This window comes from Antechinus flavipes, chromosome 5 (genome assembly GCF_016432865.1).
Source record: "Antechinus flavipes isolate AdamAnt ecotype Samford, QLD, Australia chromosome 5, AdamAnt_v2, whole genome shotgun sequence".
NCBI classification, from domain to species: Eukaryota; Metazoa; Chordata; class Mammalia; order Dasyuromorphia; family Dasyuridae; genus Antechinus; species Antechinus flavipes.
The window spans coordinates 121,387,690-121,415,553 of NC_067402.1; the positions used below are offsets into that span (position 1 = coordinate 121,387,690).

A 27,864-nucleotide genomic window follows, 5' to 3' on the forward strand; every position below is an offset into this window, starting at 1 on the left:
ATCGCTTCTCAGCCTTTTGGCTAAGATCAAGTGTAGTATAAGAATGCATAGCAATTTAAAACATGCATTTTGGGAGCCTTTTTTGTGTCCCAGCATTTAGCTTAATGATCAACACATCATAGGCACTTAATAAATACTGTTGATTGGTTTGATTAGCCAAAAGTAACAAACTATGAATACTTTATAACATTCTTCTGATAACATTCTGCCACTAGATGGCAGTTGATAATAGAATTAAAATAGGAAACAAAAAGCTTATTTTATGTTAAAAATTAAAAAGTCAAGGTGGATAAAGGTGAACAGTTAAATATAGTGTGAAAAATAAGAAGAATGATTTTATGTAACAAATGCTAAATAGATATGAAATAATTATATTGTGAAACAAAGATTCCATAAACATTTTTCTGCTTTTACAATTGGGATATTCCAAATTCTCAAATCTATTCTCAATTTTCTTTGACTTGCATATGCATTTATCTTATGGACAAATCTTACATCTTAGTAGGAATGTTCCATTACTTTAGAATGAAATAGATGAAATAGAGCTATCTCATCACTGAGAACAATCTTATTATGTCTTTTTTTTTGGTAGCAATAAAATAAAAAAAGTTAATACTATTGGATTTTGCCATGGTGCCATTAGTCTTTTTATCCATAGAAAGCATCAGCCTAAGAAGACAACCAATTAAATTTAATTAATAATAATAATGAGAATTAAATTTAAAACCAATTTAATTAAATCAAGCAGGTCAGGCCTACTATGAAAAAGCCACTACCTATGCTATATGCTGAGATACAACCCCCCCCCCCCAAAAAAAAAAAAAAAAAGAAAAAGAAAAAGAAAAAAGAAAGAAAGGAACAAAGAAAGAAATAAAAAAGAAAAGAAAAAGAAATTTTCCATGTTTAAGATCTTACATTCTACTTGGGGTGTGAGATATAATATGTATATTGATAAGTAGATACAAGATAATATGGTTAAGGGAAGTGAACACCAAGAAAGACATTTAAGCTAAAGAATTTGAGTGGATGAGGAGTATATTTGGTCTTGACATGGAAGGGGTTCTGCACAAAGACAGATGGAATGTTAAATCTGAGGAATATCTGGTAGGTAAGTTTTAAAAATTGGAATTGTATTAGAGAATCTCTATGGCAAACTTTCTATAAGTGGAAGAGACAAAATAGTCTGCCTCCATGTAAGCGTTTCCTTTTGAGTCCCTTCTTTTTCTCCCTATATTCCCATTCCAGTCCCCATAATATTTTGTCATCCATTTCTTTCCTAAATTCTAAACTCTTGTTATGCCACAGTTCTCTTTAACTGTCCTGACTCAGTTTCCCTGCACTATTTTCCCTTGTCTCAGTTTCTTTAACTGTTCTGTGTCAATCCCCTAAATTGTAAAAAAAACCCCTCTGGTCCATTACTGAGGACCAATTACTCTAAGGTTATAAATTGTTAGCCCAACTAAGATAAACAAGAGAGTAGACCTCCTGACTCTTTTCTGTCCTCAAGAATTTACAACATCCCTCTAAAATATTCCAAGATATTTCACTGACATCTTTATCTCTGTGTATTCAGACATCCTGTCTCTGAGTTTTTTGGGGTTTATGGCCTCTTCCATCCTGACAGTTTTCCTGTACTTCTCACTCCTTCCTTTGTTCAGAGAAAAGGTATTTAAGAAGTTGGGGTTCCTCCATTCATTGCTGGAGGATTGGCAGCTGGCGGCTGGATGCTGGATGCTGGATTCTTTGAGATGACAGTCTCCTCCAGCCCTGGGACCAACATGGGTTCCTTGATCCCAGTATATCTTTATCTCTGTCTGACTGGATAATTTGAGACGAGAGTCCTGTCCAGTCAATCTTACTCTCCCATTAATAAAATATTTAAAACTCTCTGATCTCTCTCCTGTCTCAGTTTCTCTGGCATTAGACTCTTAAGTTGAGGAAATTACTGTGTTAAGCAATGCTTTTACTCTGTGCCTTTATTAGTTTTGAGATATTACTTGTTTCAGAGCCTGGGGATTATAACTTGGGGACAAAGAAGACTCACTGCTAATTATTTCCATGTATTCTCTTCATTATTACTTCATTATTTACTTCACAAAGTAAACTTTGTAACTTTGTGAGTTCACACCTCCCATAGTGCTCTCTGGCCCTAAGAGCTTTAAGGGAGGTGTGAATTCACCAAGTTACAAAGTTTACTTTGTGAATCTCACATACTTGTGAACTCTGATGAGTAAAGGTGTAAACACAAGTATTGTATTAATTAGTTCTACTTAATACCTTGTTTCAGGTTCTGGCCCAAAACATCTTCTTGTAAGATCAGATCAACTCTAATTAGTTAGCAGTTTGTAAAGATTCCAACAGGAGAACATTCATATGTGTAAGATTCCATGTAAGAAGATAGGCTACATTTCGTAGGAAAGAATAAGCTCTCTAATAGGAAATCTTGTGGTTGGAGGAATGGAATGACATCGGGAAGCTGCCTCAAAATTAAGTTTCCTTCTCTTCCTTTGCTTTAAGAGAGATAATTTCTATCTGACATTCAGGACAGAGAAATGCTGTAAAAGAACTGACATTCTCTGCCTACCACACGGCCGGTGAGAGCAGCAAATTTTGACAATTAGGTTTCTGGGATGCTACTTGCAGAGACCTTTTCCTCCATCTGTTGGAGATCAAGACTGATGGCTGGAAGAGCTGAAAACAACATTTAATACCTCTACTTGCGCAATGCCTCGGCTTGTAGTGAGTAGAACCATTGCTGCAACTGATGATGCCCACAAGTTGGGCCTAGACTATTTACTAGAGAGTGAGCAATCACAAAGGCTGATAGAATGAACCAAGGAGCATACTCTTTCTGGCATTGTTCTTGCTTTAATTGCTTAGAATTCAAGCTTTGAATTCATAATTTACCTCATTATTACTTCACCATTATCTATGAGTGAAGTATGGTTTGGAAATTTCTGACTCTATTCAAAATAGGGAGGATAGTCAAGAAGGAGGAGGTAAGTGGAAGTGCCTAACACGTATCCTTTCATTTTATATTGCCTGATAAACAATGTGGGCACATGACAATTATCTGTGATCTGTGAATGTGGAAGGTTGTTTAAAGATGAGACAGAGCAATAGATTTTCTACTTGATATAATTATAATTTCTTTTTCCCTCAGCATAAAGGCCTCTTTTTTTTTTTTTTTTGTTTTGTTTTGTTTTGAAATAACTTTTTATTGACAGAGCCCATGCCAGGGTAATTTTTTATACTTGCACTCACTTCTGTTCCGTTTTTTCTCCTCCCTCCCTCCACCCCCTCCCCCAGATGGCAAGCAGTCCTTTATATGTTAAATAGGTTACAGTATATCCTAGATACAATATATATGTGTAGAACCGAATAGTTTTCTTGTTGCACAGGGAGAATTGAATTCAGAAGATAAAAATAACCCGGGAAGAAAAACAAAAATGCAAACAGTTTACATTCATTTCCCAGTGTTCTTTCTTTGGGTGTAGCTGCTTCTGTTCATCCTTGATCAATTGAAACTGAATTAGCTCTCTTTATCGAAGAGATCCACTTCCATCAGAATATATCCTCAAAAAGTATCGTTATTGAGGTATACAATGATCTCCTGGTTCTGCTCATTTCACTTAGCATCAGTTCATGTAAGTCTCACCAGTCCTCTCTGTATTCATCCTGCTGGTCGTTCCTTACAGAACAATAATATTCCATAACGTTCATATACCACAATTTACTCAACCATTCTCCAATTGATGGGCATCCATTCATTTTCCAGCTTCTAGCCACTACAAACAGAAAGGCCTCTTTTTGTAAAGATACTTTATGGTGCTGAGAAATTAACTGAGAAATTTAAAAACTGATAAAATTTTCAGCTCTAACTTCTCTGTTCAGTTCTATATTAGATGAATATATGTTAATAGCAGTGTTGATTCCTTATTTATGTTCCTCTAAGCATAACATAGCTTCCACTTTATTTTTCTTGATATTTTCAGTTTTTCTTTTGTTTGATACTATAAAACTTCTTTTTCAAGAAAAAAACAAAAACAAAAACATCAGAAAAAAAAAGTAAACATCAAAACTATTTGATAAGAACTACTGGGAAAATTGAAAGCAATTTGGCAGTAATTAATGTTCAACCAATGTTTTACAATCTACCACAATAAACTTTAAATATACAATCTAATTGTTAAAGGCAACAGCATGAAAATATTAGATGAGAATTAGATCAGTTACAGATTATATTACATCAGTCTTTAATCAATTATTAAATATATAAATATATAATCATGTATAATAAATATAAATGATTTGAAATTACATATAATTTTAAAAGCAGAAATATTAAATATTTTATAGACCATAATGGAATAAAAATAGCAATCAGGAAAGAAAAAGCAAAAGATGAAGGGCCAAGTAGAAGCATAGTAATGATTAAGTCAAATAATAAAGCCCTCCTGCATACATGCCAGACTATTGGTAGGACCACTTGGCAGTTGATTTGAGCACTATTATCTGTGCCCAACTTAGATATTATATTTCTTCCCTAGATTATTGATGTAGTAATATGCTACTTTTCTGTAAATTTAAGAAAGAAAAAAATCCATATATTGTGATTCCATATTGTGGTTTCATAAAGAGTTATATGAGCTATATTCTTCATGTCTACATGCAATCACAGTGATTAAGTAGTTGGAATTTAATAGTTCTTTAAAAAAGTGAAAAAGTATGCTTCAATCCACACTCAGAGTTCTTCAAATCTCCTTCCTTCCCTCCCCCACCTTCCTCTCTCCTTCTCCCCATCTCTCCTTTCCTCCCTCTCTCCTTTCCTCCCTGTCTCCTTCTCTCTCTCTGTCTCTCTCTCTGCCTCTCCCTCTCTCTCTCTCTCTCTCTCTCTCCTCTCTCTCTCTCTCTCTCTCTCTCTCTCTCTCTCTCTCTCTCTCTCTCTCTCTCTTTCTCTCTCTCTCTCTCTCCCCTGCCCTTCCTTCCCAGGTTCTTTGGAAAAGTCTTGGATCGTTGTCTTGAATAGAATAGATAAGTCTTTGACCATCAAAGTTTCAATATTGCTGTTACTTTGGGCCGAGTTTTCCTGTTTCTGCTCATTTCACTTTGCATGCAGCTTTTTTTTTTATTTTATAATTTTAATTTTAAATTTAATATTCTGTATGACAGTGGACATAAAAATGCTTCAGTAGAAGGAAGGAACATTTGTCTCTGGACACACAATATTCAATTGCGGTTAGGCTTTTAAAAATTTTTTTATTATTATTATTTTTTAGTAATTGAAGGCCCATAAGTCAATTTATTCTCTCTCTCTCTCTCTCTCTCTCTCTCTCTCTCTCTCTCTCTCTCTCTCTCTCTCTCTCTCTCTCTCTCCTCTCTCTCTCTCTCTCTCTCTCTCTCTCTCTCTCTCTCTCTCTCTCTCTCTCTCTCTCTCTCTCAGAAAGCCACGGCCTTGTTCCCTTTAATATTTTAGATTCCTCTTCCTTGTCCTGTCAATTTCAACTTTTCTTCACCTCTGACATCACTTACTTTCCTTTCAGCTCCATCCCTCAGTTGGCTATTCTCGTTTTTGATCTCGCGAGAGTTGGTTTAACCTATCGGAGCTTCGGCTGGTTGCTAGGATATGTTTAACAGCAAGCGGCTCAGACGCTTCGGCTAATGATATATCTAGGTGAGGAATTCACTAATTTCTAAATCAGGTAAGAGAGAGTGTCGCAACTGGTTGCTCTTCACCAGGGAAGCTAGTCTTCTATTCCAAAGCGCGGAGGCGATAGAACTGGAGATGCAGTTAAGAGTGGGCATTGCTTGGGAGAATCGGAACTTCTGTTTGCTTGCACTGCTTCCTGGGAGTTGTATTCTCCTGGGCTACAATTCTCTCCAATTCCAGAGTCCCTTAAGGTCCCTTCCTCCCTTGCAGCCCTCCGTACGCAGCATTTCCCGCTGGGAGTTGTAGTTCGCTTTGTGTTCTAACGAGAAGTATTGCATTACTTGGGCAATTAAGAACAGCGCAGCTCTTTATTCTTCTGGTGATAACTACGTTTGCTGTGCGTGGGAAGCACCGTTCTCAGATTCTCAGAGCTTTCTTTACTGGTCTTTGTGTCTGAGTCTGCTCTGTAACTGTTTTGTTTGGGGCTTTTTTGTTTGGTTTGTTAGGACAGGACCTAGGATTTCATTGGGGAAATTCTCCATGATCACACTCTCTCCCCCGGTGCGCTCGTGCACCAGTCCTACAAATTAACAGTGCTACACGTAAAAGGACCCTTGCTTTTTCCAAATAATACAAATCAAATTAATTTAGATTTTAAGTTCTCTAGTCTATTCAGTCCTGTGGATTTGAATTGTCTTTCTGGAGTATTAAGAAGAAAATTATCAATGAATTAAAACGTGTCTCCTTTAACCCAAAATTAAAAGTTAAAGATACTGCTAGTTGAATGGCTGCGAGGAACGGGCAAGATTTTCATTATAAAACATAATCATGATCATAGCTACCTTTATATAATGCTTTAAGGTTTGCAAGATGTATTTTATTATTATTATCAGTATTATCTCACACTCCAAACAACCATGGAGAAGTAGGCACTATTTTTATTCTCATTTTGCAGATGGGGAAATTGAGGCAGACAGGTTTAAAGTTTAAGTGACTTCTTTCAACTGTATTGAATGTGGTCTATAAATCTTGAGTAAAGTCCTACTACTGATATGAACTACTTACTCTCTTGCCTTGTTAAGAAAGAAGTCCAACAGCTATTATCAGGGATAACCAATTCCCAGACTTTCCTGAGTGATTGTGAGGATGGAACTTTTTATCCACCTTCACTGTCTATCTCTCAACTTCTGGGTATCTTAAAAAAAAACCTTTGAGATGTTGATTAACACATTTTAGACTGCTATTGGACCTGGTCTGTCAGGTGCAGTCTCTTCCTCAAACGCTCCCTATGAGCTCCCGAATTCTTCCCAGACCTTGAGAACCGCCAAGACAATATTTTCTCCCATAAAAAATGTACTCATGATGAAGATCTTTGGCTTTTCACGACTAACCCTGCCTGCCATGAGGTACTCTCTCTCCCTCCTTAGAATACCTTCCCTCTGCTGGTTTTTCTCCTTACCATAGCTAACTCTGGTCTGCTAACCTCCTCTATGGATCTAACCTGCCAATCACTGGCATACCTAGGACTCCTGGCCTAGTCCTTTAATGGATTCTTCCAAACGCCTTTCCTGGGTCCTTTCCTAGGTAAATCCATTGCTCTTCCAACTCTATTTCATATTTGCCACTCTTGGTGACTGTTTTACCCCTTATTTTGTCTCTTCCCTTAAATCTATCTTTTGGCAAAGAGAATGGCCATTGTGGATTTGTCACATGTTTATTTCAAACTAAGAATTGCTACTCTATTCTCATCACTACAATGGGAATTGTTATGTTACCTTTCTAGAATTTATAGATATCTTCATAGTATGAGCTGAATGAGATTTCCAGCTCTGAATCTCACTAGTTGTGAAATTGTGGGCAAATCATTTAAAATCTCCAAGTCTCTGCTTTCCTTTTTATAAAATGAGCATAACATATGTACTGCCTACTTGACAGGGTTGGTTCGAGGAAAAACATTTTGTAAATCTTAAAATGAAGGATGTAAATGTAAGTTATTATTGTTGATATCTTGTTCTCATCTTGTTGGATGGAGTTCAGATAAAAACTGAACTGTGACATGTTGCTATTCTATTATTATTTTCTGTTTGTACAGATGTATAAGATAATGCAATGAAAATAATAGCTAATATTTACCTCGTGTTTACTATATGTCAAGCACTGTGCTATTCACTTTTTAAAAAAACTGGGATATAAGCTTACCTTTTGCAGGTATATTGAAAGAGTTTTTAAGATATCGCCAATAGAAAGATAGGATTTAAGGCTAGTCTGTAGCGTGTTACCACATTGTTTTGATTTCCTTCTCTAGATCTCTGTAGTTTCAAAACTTTTTCTACTTTATTGATTGGAGATTATAAATATTTAGCATGGCAGCATCTACTGAAAACATTTTCTTAATTTTTTATAGGTTAATGTTGTATTTGAGTGATTGTACAGGCACAGACCACCCTGTCCTAATTATGCCAATTATAGAGTGGCATCCTCTGAGAGAAAACTGAGATGCGAAAAGAAGGAGAAGTTTATCATAACTAGCTTGTTAAAAATAAGTTTTATTGGGATTAATTAAGTTGACACAGAAAAACAAGCATGGTTCCAGGGTGGCCCGGTTCATGTGCAAGTTTTCCCATGGAGTAGTTCTTTTGCTGTTTACATTTACTCAAGATAATTTACATTTTTCTGCAGTCATTGGTCATATTCCCATTCTGGTCTGCTCTCCCATACAATGATTATGACCAATAATTTTATCTGCAATAGCATTTTGTTTCCAGGAACTGATTTATTGACTTTTCAGGAATAGTATGGGTGATATTTGCAGTATCCAGATTTATTATATGATAGTTTGTGAAGGATAGTGAGTTTCTAGTGAATGATTGTAGTTATCTGATCATGTTGTAGATATTCAGTAGTGCCAAAATTCTGCAACCTGCAATGATATAATGAATTGTTTCCACATCTTCATTACATATTCTTTATTGATCAATATCTAGAGTTTTTAACAACAGCTTTTCCATAATTTCTAGTGATAATGACCCAATCTTAAATGGTTATCATAAATTATTCTGTTTCTCCTAGAAAATTTGCATGTTTCAGCCACTTTGTGTGGTTAAGTTCATGTGAATGCTGCCCAACTTTGAAAGCTTTTTCAATCTACTCTTAAAACAGCTATTCTTAAGTTATATCTGGAGGTAAACCACTTTATTATATTTGACAATTCAGTAGTATTATTTATTATCAACCTTTTACTATTTTTTTTTCAGCTAAGTAGACAGAACATTTATTAAATGCTTGTTTGTTATGTGCCTGGAACTGTGTTAAGTGCTAATGGTACAGATGTAAACAAAATAGCTCTTTAAAGATTTTACATTTTAATAGGAAAAGACAATACATAAAGAAATATTAGAAAATGAGGTAAAGGAAACAAGGTATAGTAAGGAGTTTAATTTGATTTTTATACCAATGTTAATGAATAATATTAGCCTTATTATTCTGTTTCTTTCCTTTATCTTTTCCTGGCTTAAGTATTTGGACTATATTTGTCTCATCAAAGAATTTGGTAAAATTGTTTCCTCAGTTTTTCAGAATAATTGTTATTTAAATGATTAGTAGAGTTCTTCTATGAAGCTACCTGGACCAAGTATTGTTTCCTATTTGGTAGTTTATTATTTCTGGTAAATTTTATTTTCTGAGATTATTTCTATTTCATGTCCTGTTAATTTAGATATTTAGTAGTTTTATATTTTTTAAATTCACGCTCAATTAATTCCTTATTTTCTGTTTTGTTAATGTGTTTTCAGAGATAAATTTTTCTTCTGAACATTTCTTTTACTGGTTTCCAGACATTTGGGTATGTAGTGTCTTTATTATTATTGTCTTTCACAAAAAATTATATTGTTTCTATGATTTATTATTTGACTTAATCATTATTATGCTTCTACTTGGCCCTTCATCTTTTACTTTTTATTTTCTGATTGCTATTTTTATTCCATTATGGTCTATAAGACATTTAATATTTCTGCTTCAAAAATTATATGTAATTTCTTTTTCGCCTTAGCATAAAGGTCTCTTTTTGTAAAGATACCATATGGTGCTGAGAAATTAGCTAAACATTAAGAAGCTGACACAAAATTTTCAGCTCTAACTTCTCTGTTCAGTTCTATATTAGATGAATATATTTGAATACCAGTGTTGATTCCTTATTTATGTTCCTCTAAGCATAACATAGCTTCCACTTTATTTTTCTTGATATTTTGAGTTTTTCTTTTGTCTGATACTATAGAACTTCTTTTTCAAGAATAAAACAAAAACAAAAACATCAGCAAATGTAATCATCAAAGCTATTTGATAAGAACTACTGGGAAAACTGAAAGCAATTTGGCAGTAATTAGTGTTCAACCAATGTTTTACACTGTCTACCACAATAAACTTTGATTATACAATCTAACTGTTAAAGGTAACAGCATGAAAATATTAGATAAGAATTAGATCAGTTACCTTTTCCTGCTATGGTTAGGCAAAAGTGGAAGGAATAATTCTTAATCAAATAAGAGAAAAGTGTGTGTGGGGGGGAGTTATTATCAATTAAATTCAAATTAAAAGTATTTACCTGAGCAAAATGAATGGAGATAGAATATGAAAAAAAGCTATCAAGTGAGGAAAGAAAATCTGTGTAAAATCTTTGATAAAGGTCTAAAATCCAAGGTGTTAAGCTTAAATTTCACTAAGACTTTTGAGACTCCCTTTATAAGAAAGAGAGAGAAAAAGAGAGACCGACAGACACATACACAGAGACAGACAGATTATTTATATACATGCATATACATATATACACAAACACCAAGAGTGGCTCTACAATAGGAAGTAATGAAAGTATAGGAACAAATCATTCTTTAAAGAATTATTAGCTATTATAATGAAATGAAATATTGGTTTTAATTACTAATAATAAGAGAAATGGAAATCAAACTGATTTTGAGGTTTTGCTTCTCATCCAGAAAACTATTCAGAAGTAATCAATATTGAAAGGGTTATGTAAAGATAGAGATTGTAAGTGGAACATTGTTCTAGAAAGCACTTAGAAGTATTCTAAGAAATATCCTCAGTCCCAGTAATCCCACTATTAAGCATGTGTCTCAATCAGCAATAAGAAGAAAGTTTCCACATATATGAAAATATGTATAGCAGCACATTTTAATAGTAGCAAAGAAATGGAAACAAAGTAGATACCTAACTATTGGGGAATATATGAATGATTTATGCTTTATGAATTTAATGGCATATTACTGTATTGTAAGGAACAATCAATATAAAGAATTCAAAGCATGGAAAGACATATAGATCAAGGCAAAGTGAAATAAGCACGACCACGTAAACAATATACACAATGCCTACAGTACAGCAGTATTAAGTAGAAAGATTCCCCATTCCTCAAAGCCTTCAGATTGAATATTATGTGATTATAAGGACCAATCTTAGTCCCAGAAAAGAGTTGTGAAAATGTAATTGCCTCCTTTCTTTGCAGAGATGTGTGGGACTATAAGTATGAAACATTGCATGTGTTGCCGCACCTAGCTAATGTGTTGATTTTACTGAATTGCATTTTTTTCTTCTTTCTTTCAAAAACTTTGTTACAAGGGCCATGTGGTAGAAGGATTTATTTACAAATGAAAGTAAACATTAGAAAGCATTAACATTTTTTTAAAAAATCAAACACATAAGAATTCCTTTATCCATAGCAAATTTTGTTTCAGTCTCTCATTTTTACTTGGTATGTTTATTTTTGAGATGTGAGATTCATTTTTGGCTCTTCATTTTATTAATTTGCATGATTTATTTACATATTTTGGTCTTCATTTATTTCTTGTTGATTTTTATCTTCTGTATCTTTTAGTTGGCCCTTTATCCCTGTGATCAGTTTTAATTTTACTGATTTAATGCTAGTCAGTTGCGATTGCCTTTCCTCCATTCCTGTTTACCTGTCTGCAGTGGTAAACACAGTACCTGGTCGATATTAAGTGCTTAGAAAATGCTTATTGACTTATTGACTGCCCTACCCAAAGTTTTTTGACTTTATAACTTGTTAATTATTCTGTCTCTGTTTTTATTTCTCTTCCTTCTTTGAGCCATCTCTTTCCTTGCTCATATTATTAAAAGTATATGGTTAAAAATCTTTCCTTTTCTCCATTTAACCTCTTATTTTAAGTAGCATCTGTATCTATAGTTAATTTATATAATTATATCATCATCACTAGATACATATCTACATCTCTCTATATATTTTAATATATAAATTTTATTATATATAAATATACATAAGTATATATATTTAATATTATCCCTTGTCCAAGAAATTTTCTTTTGTTTTTTCTTCAGTATATCTTTTCACTTGCATTATATTCTTAATTTTATTTTCTGATTGTTCCTTCCTTATTCTCTGTTTTTATCATGACTATGTTCCCCTTTATCTCATATTTCTATTTTATTATCGTTGTAGATATTTTCCTATTTTTTATTTTCTTTTAGAAATATCAATTAACAAAGGAATAACTGATGAATGGAAGCAGTGATGGGAACCCTAAGTTATAAGGTCCAGTCCTACAATTTGCCCTTACCCTAAATAAATCTTTATTCTTAGTGTCATTTGATCATATGTATGGTTCTGTGTTTCCCCCTATCATTTTGGATATGAGCTCACCCTTGGGAATTCGTATATACTACCTGCTAAAATGTGATTCTGTGCTAGGAGGTGTCAGTTTGAGAGAATGATCTTAGTTTCCCTCATATATCTCCTGTTCTGGGTTGTGATTTTGTCTGGAGAGGTGCAGCACTTTGGTTAATAAAGGGATCCATAATGTCTGAATTTCCCCTAGACTAAACCCATTGTAAGATTATTCTCTTAGAGTAGACAAAATCTTTTCTCCCATGAAGAATGTTCATTAGTAATACTTTATCCTTCCCCTGTGCAATAATTTATTATAGTGTTATTGTAGTATTTTTCCCTGTTTTCAATTACCTTTTCCTTAAAGTGCTTGGATACTTTGAAATTTGGTGTTTGTGTGTATGTGTGTGTTCGTATATATAATATATAAATATTGATATTATTTTATTAACTTTGATGCCTTTAAGAAAAAGGTAGTTTTTCTCTTTACATCTTTTAATAATGTTTAATTATACTATTATACAGTATGAGATCATGATTATCACTCTTGGATGAATGAATGAATAAATTAAAAGTCATTTATTAAGCATCTATTGAGTACTAAGCACTGTGCTAAGTACTGGAAACACAAATTACAAATAAAATGAAACCATTTTTGGTCTCAGGCATGACACTCTAATTGGAGAAAATAACAATATGAGAGTTTATCTACAAGGCAGAAGTTAAACAAACAGAAGTTCTAAAGCTCCACATTGGGTAAATGGCAAAATCCAGGATTTACGAAGGAGACAGAGGACAGTATTCAAGGTCTAGAGGGCCTAGTTACAGAGTAGATGAAAAGACTCAGTTGCCTTTTTTTCTTACTTGGAAGTATTACGATCCAAATAATATAAACAGCAATATTGCTTTTCCTGTTAGGATCATGGGGCATGGGTAAAAAGAAGGGAAGCAGAAGGATTCCTCTATTGACGGTTCTTCCCTCTTGGATAGTCCTGCTTTTTTTTAATTCTCCTGAGTCATAATAAATTCTACTCAATATATTGTTGTTCTGCTTTTTAATCCCTTCTGCTATACTTCTTCCTATTGTGGGGAAGTAAATACCATTCATATTCATGATTCTGGATAGTATTTATTTCCTTTATTATGATTGTTAATTATTTCTTCTGTCTGTCTTTTAATTTTTCGTCTTTTTGTTCCTTCCCTCTACTTCATCTTCACAAAGAAGGCAGGAAAACACAAGGAATCTGAACAAAATGAATAATTTATAAAGTGAATATTCCTTTGTCTTCTTTCTTCACCTGACTCAGATCCTCATCTTGAGTTCTTGCATTTTCTTTCTCTTTTTAATCACCCCTATATGATCTGCCCTCAGTAGCTGACAGATTTTTAAGCTCCCCAATTCTGCCATCCTTCTGAAATCTTATTCTTCCCTCTCCTTGTTCTCACCTTTTTCACTGTTGAATTTTATTTATATATGTGTATGTATATATGCATATATGTATGTATGTAGATAGATAGAGATAGAGCTATTTAGTGTGTGTTAAATACCGGAGGCCAGATTTGAATGCAGGTTCTTCTGAGTCCAGGACTGACATTCTATCCACTGTACTATTCAGCTGACCCAAATTTAATATATGTTCAACATTGTGTGTGTGTGTGTATGCATATATATGTGCATGTGTGTATATGCATATATTCTCTTCTTTGCCAAATTGAGATAAAATTGATCTCATGTGATGCCCACTTCCTCTACCTCCTCCTTTATTTTATATTCTCTTTTACTATACTCTTAACTATGGGAAGTTAGTTGTTTCTCTTCCTTTCTTATTTCTTTCTTACTGTATTCATTTTTAAATAATGGAATATTATTGCCCTGAAAGAAATGAAGAACATAAAGAATTTAGAGAAATTGGGGAAGATTTGTGTTAACAAATATCTTTAATGTAGATTTTTATTGATATCTTTTGTTTTTGTATCACCATTTCCCAATGCATCATTTCCCTCTGTAGCGAAGAGATGATCCTTATCACACAGAATTTTATTTTATTTTAATTACAGCTTTTTATTGACAGAACATATTCATGTGTAACTTTTTACAACATTGTCCCTTGTACTCACTTCTTTTCCAACTTTTTCCTTCCTTCCCTCCACTTCCTCCCCTCGATGGCGGGCAGTCTTATACATGTTAAACATGTTAAAGTATATCCTTGACACAATATATTTATCACACAGAATTTAAAAAAAAATAACTTACAAATTTTTAAAAATTATATTAGCATTTCTTATGATTTACATCAGTGGAATTCATCCCAGCACCTCTCTCTTCCCTAAGAGCTATTTCACATAGCAAATGTTTTAATTTTTATCAACTAAAAAAAAAAAAAAACACAATGGGATCTAACTTTTTTCAGCAAGTCATGGTTCAGCACAATGCATTTAAGAAAGATTCCCAGCAATCAAAAAGGATGTAATTATTAAAATAATATATCCACATGAACCCAAACAAAAGTCAAAGAAGAATCTTCAAATAAAAGAGTGTACCTCATGGCTATTTGTTTATAGACATGGAGGGATTTATAGGGCAATTATGAACCATGTCACCAGAAATTAAGAAGAGTTATCCTTTGGGGATCCTGATCAATTATTGATCAGTACAGATTATGCAAATATAACAAATACTTTTAAAGAAAAAAATCAACAAAAAAATCAATTCATGAAACAAGTCTGAAAGTTTATGTAAAGTTCCATATGTAAGAGTAGGGTTGAGAGTATTTTCTTATTTATCTTCTTTGGGATTAAGTTTATTTTTTTTTAATTATAGCTTTTTTATTGACAAAACATATGCATGAGTAATTTTTCATCATTGACCCTTGCAAAAACTTCTGTTCCAACTTTTCCCCTCCTTCCCTCCACCCCCTCCCCCTCTCATACATGTTAAATATGTTAAAGTATATGTTAAATACAATATATGTGTACATATTTATACAGTTATCTTGCTACACAAGAAAAATCGGATTTAATTAATAATAATAACCTGGGAAGAAAAACGAAAATGCAAGCAAACAATAACAGAAAGAGTATAAATGCTATGTTGTTGTCCCCACTCATTTCCTAGTGTTCTTTCTCTGAGTTTAGCTGGTTCTGTTCATTACTGATCAATTGGAACTGATTTAGATCCTCTTGTTATTGAAGATAGCCACTTCCATCAGAATTGATCCTCATTGTTGAAGTGTATAAGAATCTCCTGGTTCTGCTCATTTCACTTAGCATCAGTTCATGTAACTTTCTCCAAGCCTCTCTGTATTCATCCTGTTGGTTATTTCTTACAGAATAATAATATTCTATAGTATTCATTTACCACAATTTATTCAGCCATTCTCTAATTGGGGGGTATCCATTCATTTTCCAGTTTCTTGCTACTACAAAAAGGGCTGCCACAAACATTTTTGCGCATGTGGGTCCCTTTGCCTTTTTTAATATCTCTTTGGGACATAATCCCAGTAAGTAACACTGCTGGATCAAAGGGTATGCACAGTTTGACAACTTTTTGAACATAGTTCCAAATTGCTCTCCAAAATGGTTGGATCTGTCCACAACTTCACCAACAATGTATCAGTGTCCCAGTTTGCTCACATTCCCTCCAACATTCATCACTATCTTTTCCTGTCATTTTAGCCAATTTGAAAGATGTGTAGTGGTATCTCAGAGTTGTCTTAATTTGCATTTCTCTGATCCATAATGATTTAGAGCACCTTTTCCTATGGGGAGAAATAGTTTCAATTTCATTATCTGAAAATTGTTCATATCCTTTGACCATTTATCAATTAGAGAATGGCTTGATTTCTTATAAATTTGAGTCAGTTCTCTATATATTTTGGAAATGAGGCAGGATTAAGTTTATTCTTTGTAATTTTGGATTACTGACTTGATTTTTTGGTGGTTGTTCATTCCAATAGTTTGGTGTGCTGTTATACATTGTTTCTGGGCTTTATTTGTTTTATTTTGTATCAGATCATATGAGTCTGTGTTCCTCTATATTCATCATAGTTATTGCTCAGTAATATTCCATTATATTAATGTACCATAGGTTATTTAATTACTCCTTAATCAATAAGCATCTCTTTTATTTCCAGTTCTTTGCTATTTGGTGCTAGGGACAGCTAGGTGGTGCAGTGGATAGAGCACCAGCCCTGAAGTCAGGTTAGATCTGGTCTCACACACTTGCTCTCCTAGCTCTGTGATCCTGGGAAAGTCACTTAATCCCAATTACCTTAGGAAGGAAGGAAGGAAGGAAGGAAGGAAGGAAGGAAAGAAAGAAAGAAAGAGAAAGAAAGAAAGAAAGAAAGAAAGAAAGAAAGAAAGAAAGAAAGAAAGAAAGAAAGAAAGAAAGAAAGAAAGAAAGAAAGAAAGAAAGAAAGAAAGAAAGAAAGAAAGAAAGAAAGAAAGAAAGAAAGAAAGAAAGAAAGAAAGAAAGAAAGAAAGAAAGAAAGAAAGAAAGAAAGAAAGAAAATGGTGCTAGAAAATATTTTGGTATATATGGGATTTTTTTTTTTTTTTGGTCATACCTTGGACCCAGTGATGAAATCTCTGTTAGAGCACAGGCATTTTAGAAACTTTCTTAGCATAGTTCCAAATTTCTTTCCAGATTGATTGTACTGATTTACAATTCTGCCAAATGGTAATAAGTGCACCTGTCATTTTGTAGCACCTGTTATATTGCCATCTACTGCCAGCTTTGCTAATTTGCTGAGTTTGAGGAGAAACTATAAATGCTTAAATGTACATTTCTTTTAATTAGTAATTTGGAGCAATAATTTATATGGCTGCAATAACTTGTTTCATACTTATTTATTCATATTTTAAACATTATCTACTAAGGAATAGCTCTTTTATATTTCTGATAGTTGCCTGTATATCTTGGATCCCATAACCTTATCAAAAATGTTTGCTATAAATGATTTTTTCTCAGGCATTCATTTATTTACTTCTTCTGGTTGCATTGATTTTATTCATATGGAAGCTTTTCAGTGATCTATTTTATATTTTTAAATTGCACCAATTTTCTGTTTGCTTAAGAACTCACTCATAGTTATAGTATGAAAGGTACCTGATATAAGTCTTTAATAATTTTTTGTTACATATTAGAACTTTTAATATTGCCAGATATACATTTTGAGTTTATTGTGGGATATAATTTAAATGTATCATATTTAATTGTCGCCAGACTGATTTACAGTTTTTCCAGAAATTCTTATCAATTCATGAGTTATTTGCTAGATAAATTAATATTTGGGCATTAATTTTATTATGTATGGTGGTAGATTATGTATGGGAGGAGTGCTGATTAAGTCCTTTAAAGATTCTAGTACTATAGTACTTTTCATAAAATTCATATTTTACCTTGAAGGAATTTTCTTTTCCAATGGATTTAAGTGTATTTGTTTTATATTTAATGCATAATTTTCCCCTTCCATTTTCTTCTTTCTTTATAAAAAGTGACTGATTTGTTGCTTTCCTGTTAATATGATCCTTAAGTCTCAACAAGCATTTAAATGCTTATTGTGTGATATTAGTCATGTTAATTAATGGGGATGCAAAGAGAAAAGCTAAACTTTAGTTCTTGTGGAAGGGGGAATTTGAATACTAGCTGATACAGCATGTTTGTATATAAGTACATACAGAACAGATGTAAAATTAATTACAGGGTAGTTTTGGGAAGCAAGAAATTAGCAACTGAGATAAAAGGTTGAGGTGACAATCAGAAAGGTGGGGACAAATAGCATCAGGAGATATACTCTTAAGATCACTACAATATAAAGGATGATAACCTTTAAAGACTCCCAAGACTTCTAATGAATACAGAGAATCCCTGAGAGACATTTTCTTTTCTTCTTTTCTTCTTTTTTTTCCTCTCTCTCTCTCTCTCTCTCTCTCTCTCTCTCTCTCTCTCTCTCTCTCTCTCTCTCTCTCTCTCTCTCTCTCATATCTCTCTTTTTGCTGAGGCAATTGGGGTTAAGACACTTGCCCAGGGTCATACAGCCAGGAAGTATGATCATATTTGAACTCAGGTCCTCCTGACTTCAGGGCTGGTGCTCTATCACTGAGCCATCTAGCTACCCCGAGGCACATTTTCAAACATGGTTAATGATTTATTTTGCTGGACTGTACTTTTTTTTTTTTCCTTACAATATAGGTTTTGGGGAGAGGTATGGGAGGGAGGTATCTGTGATAGGAAAAAAAAATGTCAGTAATACATTTAAAAAGAAAGTTTGAGTCAAGAGAGACTGAGAAGTAGTCAAATTTCCTTTTTGGAGGCCTAGCCTAACCTTTTCATATTCTCTGACTGGAAACATGGCATCATCTATTAAAGCAAATCTATTATTTTTCCTCTCAGTCCTCCCCTGAAATTAGAGAAGCAGGTTAACATTAAAATTAATATATATTAAGAGACTTCCATTATCTTATGACTTTTTTGTATTCAAATTAAATGGAGTAGAAATGTTAATAAAACTTCTGGACAGTTGTCTTATAAAATTCATAACCAGAGAACTAAATTGATCAGTGAAAATATATCATCACTACTGGGGGAGACAATTTTCATCTACTAAAGGTGGGAAAGCTAAACTGGATAAGACCCATGAAAGTTGTTGATCCAGAATTTGAGTTGCCTACTTGCTAAGGAAGAGGCTTTTGGTTTTTATTGTCTGAACAGCCCTGCTTAGGAATAAATTGCTTATTGAATTGGGAAGGCATTAGCAAAGTTTTCCTAATAATAATTGTCATTATCATACTAAATTGCTGAATCTAGCAGTTCACATTTGTTTATGATTTGCATATTGCTTTTCTTGTCTTGCTCACTACTTTTACATTTCATCTTCATATGATTGAACATTTTTATAAATGATAGTGTCTATTATTGTGGAAATTCCTTGATGAAAGCAAGTTAAATCTAAGAGAAATATATCTATGATTATAATGCTGTTATATCTAGAAAGTCTTATAATTATGTAATTATTTAATCTTTTTAATTCAGGAAAATGTCAAATCCAAGAAAAGAGATTAAAGATCAAAGTGAAGTAGGATCGACTGATGCAAGTGAGGCAACTGAAACAGAGGATGGTGTTGAGACAGAAGAGATCACAGGACAGCCCATGGTGGAGATCATGCCCACCGGAGAGGCCAAAGAAAAAATCACGGCAGGGACCCAGATGGAATCCAAAGAGCTTGAGGGTTGGGAAAAGCAAAAGCCTGGCAAAAGCATCCTGGAAAAAAGTACGGGGAGAGAGAAAGCCCCTGACACAAAGGGCAAAAAAGTGAGAATATTGGGCTCAGTGACTGCACAGCCTGAAAAGAAGGAAACGAAGAGATGGGAGACCCAGGCAGATGAGGAGGCAGGGAAACCTGAAAGGCCAGAGAGGTTGGTCTTCACTCCATCTTATTTGGCCAAAATAAAGGACATAAAGGATTCCTTGAAAACGTCAGTGGCAGATTGTATAGTCCCAGGTATTGCTTCATTTATATGCTTTCCCTTACAGCCCTCTCCTCCCACTCTTAACTGTTGACTAAGCCTTGGGTGCCCACCAGTGGTGGTGTTCCCTGCTCACCTTTTTCTGGGGAAGGAACCATCATAATTTGAATGAATGTAACCTTTTTTATTCTTCAAAGTAAGTCATTGCTTCAGGACAGATTGTTTTTAGAAATTTTAAGGTTTATTGAGCAAATTAGCCAGTCACCATTGGGATTTCTATACATGCAGCTGGAAAGCCACTCTTTTTAGGTAATTAATAGAAAGAGCACTGAACCTAGCTTTCTACTTTCTAGGAGTTCTGGTTTTGGACAAGCCATTTCCTTTCTTTGGGTTTTGGGCTAGATGATCTTTAATGACTTTTCCATCTTTTACGTGTTATAATTCTTTATATTATGTAAGATCTTAAACTAGAAGTTGTATTGACTTTTGGTTTTTGCAAAAAACTAGAAGCAAGCAGCTTATATTTTACTTTTTTTCATAGTGTGTAAGTAGCAAAAATAATTATGTTATTTTGCACCAATTTCATTATCTGGTAGATGATAGTATTACTGATCATTTTTGTGACTTTGCAAGAATATCTATCAAAAAATTAATTAGATAATGTTTGAAAAGCTCTAAGTTCCCCAGAGAGAGGTATTATAGACTAAGTTAATCTTCAGATTGAAGACTTTAAGTAATTCACTAGTCATACTTAATTAAAAAAAAAAAAAAAAAAAACAAAAAAAAACTTTGTTTGCATTCATGATATTCCCACCAGAAAATCTCCAATCTTCTTTTAACACCAAGATTGAAAGATGATAGACTGACTTCATTTCTCTTATATATTGTATTCATTTCCATTTAACTTTCCTTCCCTTTTGTTTTGGGGAAAATGCCAGATCACTTTTAACCTATATTTCCATATTCTCCCCTGGGATTAACTTTATAATTGGTTGACCCTAGAAAATCATTGTTGTTTCTTAGATTTCAGAAGGGTGCAGAAAGAATTTTAGTGGTTGCATCCAGAGAAGACATTGCTATATTCCTGGTTTCTAATTTGTAGTTTGGAGGATCTAGGTCATTATTTAAAAAGAAACTAAAAATAACAATCCAAGGGGTAGAATTCCATGAATCAATTCAATGGAAGAATTAATAATTATAATGGTGTGCTGCAGTGGGGAGGGGTAGGGAAAGAAAAAAATTAGGTACCTAAATGGATTTTATAACTGATGAGGTTTGAGTGGTCTCAATTTCTGGTGGTCTAGAGGTTAGTGGCAATAAGAGAGTTGTTAAGAATCCCCTTTAAATCAGCTGAAGGTTTTAGGAGTGAAAGAATTCACTCATTCATGAATTTTTAGTTGCACAACGAAAGTTTATTGTTGGATAGAAATCAGTTTAATAAGAGACTGACTTCTATAGTGGCAGATCTATTGGAAAATGTGTAATGACCGCGTATTTAAAATCAGCTGGAGTCAGGAATTCAGGTTAAGGGAAAAATCTTCAATATTTATTGAAGTGAAGAGATGAATAAGGATTGCGATAGCAAATATAGGTAAGAAAGATTGCAATAGCAATATGGGCAGCTGCGACGGGAAGCCAGCTAACAGAGAGAGATCTGAGCTGAGCAAACCGTTGCAATGGCAATGCAAAAAGTCTCTCTTTCCCCTTCCTTTTCCACTCCCCTGCCTCCACCCACCAAAATCGTCATTTCCTATACAACACATCAGGAGTTGCACAAAGAGTGGCCGGGGGCCATTCTTTCTCCAAGCTTATATATTAATAGAGTATGGTCCAATTACTAATAAAAATGGAGTTTTGCATGAGAATGCTTTCTCAGTGGACAGAAGATCCTGGCAGCTTAGTGAGCTAGCTAGGTCCATCTGCAAAAGACCTTAGTGAAAGGAAGCTGTTATATTGGGTATCTTTAGTGGGGGCTGGGTCAGCCTGAGCAGGTCAGATCCAGTTGGGGCTGGGACAGATCAGATCAGGATTCCTCAAGTAAATGAGAATTTAGAATTTCTATGGGAGTTGATTCTCTAATCCTGAAAGGTGGGCTCTGTCTAGACTCCTTCCTGGGAGATCCTGATCAAAGGAGATACGATCTCAGAGTGATAATCTTAAAGGGAACAGTTCCTCTCCCCCTTCATCCAAAGGGAACAGTTTTCTCCCTCTTCATAACCTTTTACTATTATCATTAAAGGTCTCATCTGTATTTTAAAAACAGTCAGCATAACTGTCTTCCAAATTTTTGTTTTCTATTATTATTATTTTTTTGCTCAGTTTATGAGTTCCAAATTTTCTCCTTCCTTTGTGCCTCTCTCCCACTTACTGAGAAAGCAAGCAATATGATATCACTTATACATAAAACAGAAACATTATACAGAAAACATGCAAGACGTATTTTTGCATTAGCCATATCACCAAAAAAGCTAGAAAATACTATAATTTGCACTCAGTGTTCATCAGTTGTTTCTCTAGAGATAAATAGTATTTTTTACCATGAGTCCTTTAGAATTGAGTAGTGACTACTTTTTTCTTTTACTTGTATCTTTAGTGATTTGCACAGTATCTGGTAAATAGATATTTAATAAATGTCACTTATGTAACTGACTGAAAATATGTCTACCTGGGAAGAAATCCCATCATTGTAAATCCAAATCACTTGAGAATTCTGATTAATGCAATGAGAGTTGGGGTTGAAGATGAAGCATGTTACCCATTTCCTGTCAGAGACATGAGGGTCTCAAGATAAAAGATGAAATGTTTTTGGATAAGGCCAATTTGATTTGCTTTACTTAATTATTCATATTTGTTATATGAGTTTTCTTTTTCTTTTCAATATGAGGGTGGGAGTTGGATTTAGAAAAATTCTCATTAATTGAAAAACATTTTTTTAAAGGAAGTAAATTATATTTATAGAATAAAGGGGTCTCTCTAGATAGCCTCTCAGGTTTTTTCCAGTTTTAGACTGATGATCAATCTATAACTCTCCATGATCATTTGCCCTCAATAATTTTTAAAAATTGTATTTATTTGTTTAAAATACTTTTCTTTTTAACTTTTGAGTTTCAGTTTCTCTCCCTCTCTCCCATTCTTCTACCACCCATTGAGAAGATAAATAATATCAAGTGTACATGTGAGGGCATATAAAACAAATGTCCATATTAGCCACATTGAAAAGAAAAGAGAGAAAAGAAAAAGAAAAGCAAAAAAAAAAAAAAAAAGCAAGAAATTTACACTTCAATTTCATCAGTTATATCAGTATTCATCAGTTCTTTCCCTGGAGATGAATAGCATTTTTTCATCTTGAGTCCTTTAGAATTGTGTTGCATCATTGATCAGAGAAACCAATTCTTTCAGAATTGATCATAATTACAAGATTGCTGTGACTATGCATAATGCTTTCTTGGTTCTTCTCATCATACTTTGCATCAGTTCATGTAGATCTTGCCATATTTTCTCTGAAACCATCCCCCTCATCATTTCTTATCGTTTAAGAATATTCCATCACAATCACATGCCACAGCTTATTCAGATATTCCCCACTTGGTAGGCATCCCCTCAATTTCTAATTCTTTGCCACCACAAGAAGAGCTGCTATAAAAACTTTTCAACATACGTCCTTTACCTTTTTCTTTGATCTCTTTGGGGGTATAGATCTAATAATAGGATTGGCAAGTCAAAGTATATACACAGTTTTGTAGCTCTTTGGGCTTAGTTTCAAATTGTTTTCCAGAATATTTGGACCATTTTACTACTCCAGCAACAGTAAATTAGTGTACCTGTTTCCCTTTTATGCACTTTTCATTTCTGAGCGATGAAAAGTAGCATCTTACAGTTGTTTCCATTTGCATTTCTCTAATCAATAGTGATTTAAAGCATTTTTTTATATGATATAGATAGCTTTGATTTCTTCTGAAAACTACCTGTTCATATCCTTTAATCAAATGTCAATTAGGAAATGCCTCTTATTTTTATAAATTTGAGTCATTTCTCAGTATATTTGAGAAATGAAGACTTTTTACCAGAGAAATGCCATAAAACTTTAATATTGATTCATTGTCTATGTTATCTTTTAGCAAAATATAGTTTCTCTGGTTATCTTTTTTATATAGTTCTCTTTTTGGTTTTGTTTTGCCTGAGATCAAGACACTATCTCTGCCTTTTTTGCTTCAGCAGAGGCATAATAGATCATGTACTAGCCTTCTATTTAACTCTATGTGTGTTTCTATTATGCTTCTGTTGAAATCCCCATGTAAGCAGACTCTATTCATTACTTTGTTATTGTTGTTTTATTCATTTTAAGGAATATAAACTTTTTAATTTTATTAAGACCTATATGATTTCTCTTTCATGTTTACTTTTTCACACTTTTTTTTTTTTTAAATCCTGTGTGTGAATGTCAGGTTTTCTATTCAGCTCTGGTCTTTTCTTCAAGAATATTTGAAAAGTCTCCATTTCATTAAATATCTATTTGTACCTCTGAAAGATTATTGTCAATTTTGTAGGATAAGTAATTGATTGTAATCATAATTCCTTCACCTTCAAGAATATCATATTCCAATCCCTTCACTTTAAGTGGAAGTTATTAAATTTTATGTGTTCTTGACTATAACCTCTGATATTTGAATTGTTTCTTTTTGGCTGCTTGCAGTATTTTCTCCTTGATTTGGGAGCTCTGCAATTTGCCTTTTATATTCCTGGGCAGTTTCATTTTGGAATCTTTTTCAGGAGATAATTAGTGAATCCTTTCAATTTTCATTTTATCATCTGGATCTAAGATATTGGGAAGTTTTTTCCTTCATAATTTTTTGAAATAGGATGTTTAGACCCTCTTTTTTTTTTTTTTTTTTTTAACATCATGGCTGTCAGGTAGTCCAACACATCTTAAATTCCCCTCCTTGATCTATTTTCCAGGCCATCTGTTTTTCCTATGAAGTATTTCATGTATTCTTCTATTTTTTCATTCTTTTGACTTTGTTTCTTGTTTCTTGATGTCTTATAGAGTTATCTTCCATTTGCTTAATTCTAAATTTAAAGGTATTATTTTCTTCAGTGAACTTTTGTACTTCTTTTTCCACTTTTGCTTTTTAAGGAATTTTTTTCTTAGTGAATTTTTGTTACTCTTTTATCATTAGACCAATTCTCTTGTTAGGATGTTATTTTCTTCAGTATTTTTTGTGCTGCATTTTGCCAAACCTTTAATGCTTTTTCTACAATTTTCTTGCATTTACCTTCATTTCTTTTTTCATTTTATCTCTATTTCTCATATTTCTTGAATAATTCCAAGAAGGCTTATTGAACTTGACTACAATTAATCTTTTTTTTTTTTTTTTTTTTTGGAAGCTTTGATTGTAACTATTTAGATTGCAGTCTTTCTGGCCACCATAGTGGCTTTATAGTTCAGTTTTTTTGTTGTTGTATGTTCAGTTTTCCAGCCTATTTATTTACTTTTAACTTTATGTTAAAGTTGGGCTCTTCTTACCTAGAGGGCAGGCTTTTGTGTGCTGCTGAGCTATGAAAGTTTTTAATCTTTCCACTGTAAGATCCGGTGATCCTTGTGGTCACTGTTTCTTCTGGTTTGTACTCCGATCTTTCCCCAGGAAGGGTTCCTGCTTCCCTGAAGCAACAAGTGCCAGTGCTTTTCTTGGCCCTAGAATGTGACCACTCTCAAACTCTAGTGTTGCCCTCTCTTTTTGGACTGGCACCAGGGCCCCTGCTACCTATGACTAGCCATGAGACCTTCTCTCTGATCTACAACTGTAGTGCCTAATTGTTTTTTTTTTTTTTTTCCCCTGAGGCAATTGGGGTTAAGTGACTTGCCCAGGGTCACACAGCTAGGAAGTATTAAGTGTCTAAGGTCAAATTTGAAGTCAGGTCCTCTTGACTTCAGGGCTGGTGCTCTATCTACTGTGCCACCTAGCTGCCCCACCTAATTGTTTATAGGCAGTAAAGTTACCAATCAGTGTGCCTCTGAGACACTGTGCTCTGGGCTGTACTAGCTCAGACTTCAAAACCTTTCTTTCTGAGTTCCTCACTTGTTCTAAGCTGGAAAAAATGTATCACTCTGACCTGTTATTGACTTTGTCAGTCCAAAATTTAATTGAAGGAGTTATTTTAAAGTTGTATGGAGGGTAATTTTGAGAGAGTTCCACTGGGTTGCTGCCTGACCTTTACCAATGTGGCTCCACCAGAATAATTTCTTGATATTTCAAAATAATTCAGTTAAGCCTAAGGACACTTTTGTATCCATATTCACAGTCTCCAAAGCTTAAGCAGCCATCAAATAAATGAAAAGCTTCAAAAAATTGTGGAAAGGTGTGGAAAGGATAACCACAAGTTTCAAATCATTTCTTCCTGGAAATATCACAAAAATGCAAATAGATTCTAAGTTTTTCAGTATCACTGACTCATCTCTATTTTAGCAAAAATATGTTTAAACAAACTATTATAAGCTAAGACACTACCTCCTTCATTCCCCAAATTTTATTTTAAGGAATATTTTGAATCATTTAAAAATAGTATCATGTAATAATAATAATAATAAATTTAAAATAATAGCTAACATTAAATAGTATCCACTATGTGCCCGGCACTGGGGCTAAGCACTCTACAAATTTTGTGTCATTCTGTTCTGTATGTAACAATGATAGTATGTAACAATGTGAGAAATCATTCCGAAGCCTGGTAGAATTAGGATATATACTTCTGGGTGCCCAAAGAATCAGAATAGATGTTGGTATAGGATTGGGTCTCCTCCTTCAGCTGGGTCAAAGAATGTTGTGTTTAGGTTGCGTTCTGTTGAAAGTATTGTAATACCGGCTGCTAAAACTGGCAGAGATAGGAGAAGTAGTACTGCTGTAATTATTACAGATCAGACGAATAATGGTGTCTGGTATCGAGATATTGCAGGAGGCTTCATGTTGATAATTGTCGTAATAAAGTTAATAGCTCCTAGGATGGAGGAGATCCCTGCTAGATAAAGTGAGAAAATAGCTAGATGTACGGATGGTCCTGCATGGGCGAGATTGCTTGCTAGAGGTTGGTAGACTGTCCATCCTGTTCCAGCGCCTGCTTCAACTGTTGAAGATGCCAGAAGGAGAAGGAATGATGATGGGAGCAGTCAGAAACTCATGTTGTTCATTCGGGGGAATGCTATATCGGGGCTCCAATTATTAGTGGTATTAGTCAGTTACCAAAGCCTCCAATCATAATAGGCATTACTATGAAGAAAATTTTTACAAAGTCATGGGCTGTGACAATTACATTGTAGATTTGATCATCGCTGATTAGAGTTCCAGGTTGGCCAAGCTCTGCTAGGGCTGTGCCAATTATGCCTTCTCAAGTACTGAACAGTAGGTAAAGAGTTCCGATGTCTTTGTGGTTAGTGGAGAAAAGTCATCGAGTAATGAACCTAGGTAAAATGGCTGAGGGTAAGCATTGAACTATAAATTCAAAGACAGAGACTAGATATCTCTTTTTACCAGGGTAATAAAATGAAGCCAAATGTTAAGGCACTTAGCTGTTAACTAAGAGTTACAGGGAGGTAGGTGCTGCTATTATCCCTATTTTATAGGTGAAAAATTGAAACAAATAAGAGATTAAATGACTTGCCCAGGTTCACACAGCTAGTAAATGTTTGAGGCTGGTGTTGAATTCATGTCTCCACTCCTTTTTCTATTGGGAGAATGAATGCCTAGATTTAATGCATTACCTATGAGTGTAGATTATTAGCCTTTCCTTTTCAGATGTAGTGTTACTTCCTCTTCCCTCTGCTTTTATAACTAAGTTCAGTATTAAATCTTCCAAATGCTTCATTTATAGAACTATTTCCTATAACGGAATAAATCATACAAATCAGGAGTTGACTAAGTAGACACTGTGACAGTTCTTATATCTTTTGTTTTTGAGGTATTTGGATGGGAAAGAATGGTAAACATTTTCACAAACATGGTTTCGGGGAATGAATGGATAATTTAAGTCAGTTCTCAATAGTCAGTGAGAACTGGTAATAGTTCTCATAAGTGGAAGAAGGGATAAAAAAACAATCAGCAT

At 34.0% G+C, this 27,864-nt stretch overlaps 1 protein-coding gene and 1 pseudogene across 1 annotated transcript in view; both read left to right on the top strand.

The window, feature by feature from the left end:
- Positions 1–176, top strand: LOC127539531 (uncharacterized; annotated as a pseudogene).
- A 5,247-nt stretch (positions 177–5,423) lies between these two features.
- The window catches only part of IQUB (IQ motif and ubiquitin domain containing), a 101,249-nt gene continuing 78,808 nt past the window's right edge, over positions 5,424–27,864 (top strand). Inside the window, exons 1-3 of the mRNA XM_052001377.1 lie at positions 5,424–5,702; positions 9,442–9,491; positions 19,336–19,805. Of these exons, the coding sequence (XP_051857337.1) occupies positions 19,340–19,805 (466 nt within the window). The 5' untranslated portion in view covers positions 5,424–5,702; positions 9,442–9,491; positions 19,336–19,339. The remainder of the gene's footprint in view (positions 5,703–9,441; positions 9,492–19,335; positions 19,806–27,864) is intronic.